This window comes from Salvia miltiorrhiza, chromosome 6 (assembly GCF_028751815.1).
Source record: "Salvia miltiorrhiza cultivar Shanhuang (shh) chromosome 6, IMPLAD_Smil_shh, whole genome shotgun sequence".
NCBI classification, from domain to species: Eukaryota; Viridiplantae; Streptophyta; class Magnoliopsida; order Lamiales; family Lamiaceae; genus Salvia; species Salvia miltiorrhiza.
In genome coordinates, this window is record NC_080392.1 from 38,277,939 (window position 1) to 38,283,625 (window position 5,687).

Here is a 5,687-nt window from a genome sequence, read left to right on the forward strand (position 1 = left end):
AAAACATAAAAATAAGGAAACAAAGTCTTCAAAAATAAAGGAAACAAACTAACCGAAAATAAAGGAAAAAAATGGCCGAAAAAAACTAATGATACTGGCAGAAAAAAATGAAATAATATGGCAGAAAAAAAAGAAAGAAAAGGAATGGAATAAATCAAGGATAAATCAGTAAATATACTAAATTCATAAAACCGGCCCACACTAAGCAGGTAAAAAACCGGTTTTTTACCAGGTGTAACGTACACCTGGTGTTCAAATATCACTACTCTTATATAAAACGTCGTTAGTTAACTAGTTTGGTTGGTGAGGTAAATCTGAGTTCATTAAGATTGGAATTATCCAAAGTTTAGACTTGGTGGCCTAATTACTATTTAATCACTCTTCTAGAAGGCCACGTGCAAATCTAAACTCACTGCCTCAACTCGGCATGACTCGACCTTATATAACGAAAAATCTTAGTAGTATATTGAAGATTCTATCAAATATAAACACGTCGTTAAATAACAGGAAAAAAAAAGGAAAAAAAAAGAGAATAAAATCACACGCTATATGCCTGTTCAAGGAAACGTCTCCGTCAAACCCGTCTCCTATTTACCCTTTCTTTTCTCTTATTATTCTAGATTCTTTCGTTTTTTCAATATAACAACTCGGAAAATAATTAGAAACTAAAAAAATATATAACATCATAAAAAATTCTAAAATAACCCTATTTGAAATTGACTAGAGTATAGTTTACTATGGCCTCAATTCGAGTCTTTATAAAAAAATATTTGAATTTTCGTTTATATTTTAAAAACCCCAACCTAAGTATTGATTTTGATCCACGACCAAAAATAAGTGTATTTACATTCTTTTTTTTTTGTGACAAGTACATTTAATTATTTCCATTCCTACCATTATATATTCGACGTGAGAATTCAACGAGTTAATTCATTCTTTTTTCACTAAATTTTCGGTCAAAATTAAAAATCATTGTAAAAATCAAAGCTTTTAAAAATCTAAGAGCATCCACAACATATCTCTCAAAAGTAATTCTAACTTTAAATTTGAGCTAAAATAATAAAAAGTGAGATAAAATGATCATCCAACAGAACACCTTTATCAAATTGGGCCCACAAAAAAATTTACACCCCTCAAATTTAATCCTAAATTTACACCCCCTTAGAGCACTCCCAACAGAAATCCCAAAATTATGCTCCTATATTCCTCCCTAAAGCTTCCCTATCTAATTTTAGGATCTCGATTTTATAAATGCATACACCAGATCTCCTATTTTCTACATAAAAATAATAATTATATGTGGGCCCTACTAATTATAAGCTTAAAATAAATTTAGGGTGAGTGTAAATTTAAGATTGAATTTAGGTAGGTGTAAATTTTTTTGTGGGCCCCATCCAATTTAGGGGATCTGCTGGATGCATTTTTTATCTCATTTTCAATTGTTTTAGCCTAAATTTAGAGTTAGTGATGCATTTAGGTGATCTGCTGGGAGTGCTCTTAGAGCACTCCCAGCAGAAATCCCAAAATTATGCTCTTATATTCCTCCCTAAAGCTTCCCTATTTAATTTTAGGATCCCTATTTTATAAATGCATACACCAGATCTCCTATTTCTACATAAAAATAATAATTATGTGTGGGCCCTACTAATTATAAGCTTAAAATAAATTTAGGGTGGATGTAAATTTAAGATTGAATTTAGGTAGGTGTAAAATTTTTTGTGGGCCCCATCTAATTTAGGGGATCTGCTGAATGCATTTTTTATCTCATTTTCTATTGTTTTAGCCTAAATTTAGAGTTAGTGATGCATTTAGGTGATCTGCTGGAAGTGCTCCTAATCCTAAGTTTATAAAATAGATAATGAAAAATAGGAGAGATGTTGTATGCAATTGTTAAAAATAATTTAGCGAAGACTTTAGAAGTATTTTTAGGAGTAAAATTTTGAGAGATCTGTTGTGGATGCTCTAACACAAGATCAAATTATTATTAAAGAATTGCCAAACTTAGGAGTAAGCAAAATATTCAAAACTTATAATCAAATCAATCCAAACCAAAATATTAAAATACGGTTCGATTTTTTCAATTTTTAAGTTTGCTTCGATTTTATATTTTAAAAAATTGGTTTTTTAGTTTGATTTCTTTAAAATCAAACAAAACCAAAAGGTTAATATATATATATATATATATATATATATATATATAATTTCAATATTACTTTTCTAACCCTAATCACATTTCATTTTTTATTTTCAATTTTTCAATTTTTTTTTGTTATTTCGATTTTCGATCTAGTTCGATTATAATTCAAATATTTTTTTGATTAACTCGATTTGGTTTATTCAGCTTATTTGATTTGATATGGATTTTTTTAAAATTAAATATAAATTCGATTTTAACAATAAAACCAAACAGAAATTTAAATACAGAGCACTATGCCACATTGCCACTAGCTATACTTGAATTGACCCTCAATTTTTTTACATGCACGACGAATTAATTGATTTTATTTTAGAGAAAGGTAATTGGTTTTTCCTTTCCAAAATATTACTATTTTAATGTAGGAAATTTCCGCAGGAAAGTAGGCTTGGTAATTGGTAAGTACGATCGTTATTTATTAATTAGAGGATTCCTTCTGCAACTCCTACCCCGCGTATATATATAAAGAAACCGCTCAACCAGACTCCGTCATCTTCTCTCACATACATATACAAATACAATACAAGGATCTGATACAGTCATACATATACATACTACACACAGAAATCACATAGTTCTGCAATGGATAACAGGCTAAACAGCAGAGAAGATGCATATACGAGCCCTAGCTTCAACAGCTATTCATCCGATAGATTAGCCGAACTCGCCGTTCAAATCTCCGCGGAGAAGAGCGGAGACGACAACGAAGAAGACGAAGATTTCGAATTCTCTCTGGTGCGCGAGGATTTCAAGGAGTTTTCAGCCGAGGATTTCGTCTACGACGGCAAGCTCGGCCCGATCTTTCCGGTGTTCAACCGCGATCTCCTGCTGCGCGACGGCGGCGGAGACGATCAGAGCGAATCGAGCATTCAGGTTCCGCTGAGTCAGCTCCTCCTCGAAGATCGCGGCAGCGGCAATGATAATCCGCCGTCGTGCTCGTCGTCGGAAGCCGACGAGCTCGAGAGCGTTCCGGCCGGCACGTACTGCGTCTGGCGGCCGAAGGCGTCGGATCTTCGGTCGCCGAGCCGGTGTAAGAAGAGCAAGTCCACTGGATCCGCGTCGAAGCGGTGGAAGTTTCGCGATTTGATGCGGCGGAGCAATAGCGACGGAAAGGACAGTTTGGTCTTTCTGACGCCGAAGAACAGAGAGGAGAAATTGCCGGCGGAAATTCCTAAAAAATTGAAAGGAAAAGGAGGCTCCAGCTCCGGTGCGGCGGCGCGTTCGGCGCACGAAGCGCTGTATGTACGGAACAGGGCGATGAACGAAGTCGATAGGAAGAAATCGTATCTACCTTACCGGCAAGATCTGGTAGGATTCTTCATAAACGTCAACGCTCTGGGTAAAGGTTTGCCACACTTCTAGAAGATATATTTTGTTTTTGTTTACGAAATACAACGATTAAGATAATCGATCATACTTTGATCTAAAACGACGGATTAGCTGTGATACACTGCCGCGACATGATCCAGAGATTTTTATTCTATTTTAATGTGTATATTTTTAATTTTATACTATCAACTGTATATTATTTTAGCTTTGAAGTAGTATTTAGACATCTGTTTTGGATTTGTAACAGTTTGAAGTTTTAACTAATTATGTGGATTCTAAATTTTTGTCTTGTTAATTCTGTTTACAAAATTCAACTTCATATCATTATATCTCCAAATTTCGCAATTGGAGTTACAAAATTACGTAAATTATGGATAAACAAGGTAGTGAAAGTTAATTAATTATAATTAATGTTATTTAGGATATTAATTATAAATTTAATAATTTGGGACGCATACGACTACAGCTGTCCGCTTTTTCCGGCAGGGCTTTACCGTTTGAGTTGGTTTTTATAGAGAACCGGTTTTCCATTATCGATATTTTAATTTTTAATTTTGGTCTCGACATTAATTTAGTATTTTAATAAGCTACTAGTTTTTGTAATATTAGCAATGAACAGTGGAATATACGGCCTCCATTCCGACAATCTTGAGAATTATTTTTTGCTACGAAATTAAAAAAGTAGTGTTATGTGTGTAGATGAAAAAGTAAATAGATGAATAAAGGGTAAAATTTTACTCCTATCAAAGAAGAAATATCTCAAGATAGGTGGGACGCTAAAAAAAATGTCTCAAGATAGATGAAACGAAGGAAGTACAAACTTAATATTTTGTATTGTATCATACAAATAAATACTAAGAAATAGCTAAAAATACGTTATAGAATCAAGTAATTAATGTTTCCATCTAGTTTCAACTTTTTCATCTATAAAAATGGAGCTAGGATTTTAAAAATGGCGGACGAAATAATAATTTTATATTTCAAAATATATTTAAATGTGTAAAATTATGATTTTATATATAAAAGATGAAAAAGAATACAAAGTAATAACTACTCCCTCAGTTCCAACGCAGGTGAGATGGAGCACATGATTTAAAGAGCTAGTAATTAGTGAAAAAGTGAAATGAAAAAGTGAATGAAAAAATAAAATGAAAAAGAGAATTAATGAAAAAGCAAATTTAATTTATTCCAAAAAGGGAAACGATTAATTTCGTTATGACAGTCCAAAAAAAATACGACTTAATTTCGTTGGGATGGAGGTGTATTTTTATTTTTTTCGGATGATCGTTGAGTCGAGCTCTGGACTTAGTTCCGTCTCTGCCCCTCTATTACCTATATAAGATGAATTTATGTAATATGTATATAATAATATCGAAATAATCAGAATAGCAATATTGAGATAACATCAGCGGAAAATGATGCCAAATATTACCACAAATCTATATAAAGAATTGATTAGCTCTGAAATATAAATTAAGCTTTTAAAGCTACTCAACAAATTTTTGGGGCCATTGAAATTGACGTAGGTGGGGAGTGTTAATGACTTGTGGAAATGCTGATAGTACACCTTATTTAATGCTACTCCCTCCGTCCACGAAATGAGTACCCATTTGGGGGTGGCACGGGTTTTAAGAAATTGATTAAGTGTGTGTGAGTGGAATAAGGGACCCACTTTTATTGTGAGTGGGATGTGTGGGGTACACTTACCAAAAAAGGAAATGGGTACTCATTTGGTGGACGGACCAAAAAGGAAATATGAGTACTCATTTCGTGGACGGAGGGAGTATTTAAAAGTTAATAGGTAGCAACATCGAAAATTTGGTGTAATAGTCCCCACTAACATGCATAGTAGTCGCGGTAAATAGATCGAATAATAGGATGGTGAATTTTGGTATAAACATAATAAATGAGCCCACGAATATGAATGTTTAGTTCATAATTCAAATCTAATAATGCATTATTTTTTTCAAACATTGTTTATATCCAATTTTATGTGAAGAGTAGGAATGTCAATTTAATATGAAATTCACGAATTGATTCGAATAAATCGACAATTTAATAAGGCTAGGATTGGAATTTTTTTGCTTAGAAAATTATAATTTAAATAGCCTTATAATTTGATAATGTTAACCTAAAAATAGCCTGCTCCCAATTGGTGAATAAG

General features: G+C 33.0%; 1 protein-coding gene across 1 annotated transcript; it reads left to right on the forward strand.

Moving 5' to 3' along the window:
* Nucleotides 1–2,776: 2,776 nt before the first annotated feature.
* Nucleotides 2,777–3,556, forward strand: LOC130990879 (uncharacterized). The gene has a single exon (XM_057915105.1). The coding sequence runs from the start codon at nucleotides 2,777–2,779 to the stop codon at nucleotides 3,554–3,556; it is 780 nt and encodes a 259-aa protein (XP_057771088.1).
* Nucleotides 3,557–5,687: the final 2,131 nt, after the last annotated feature.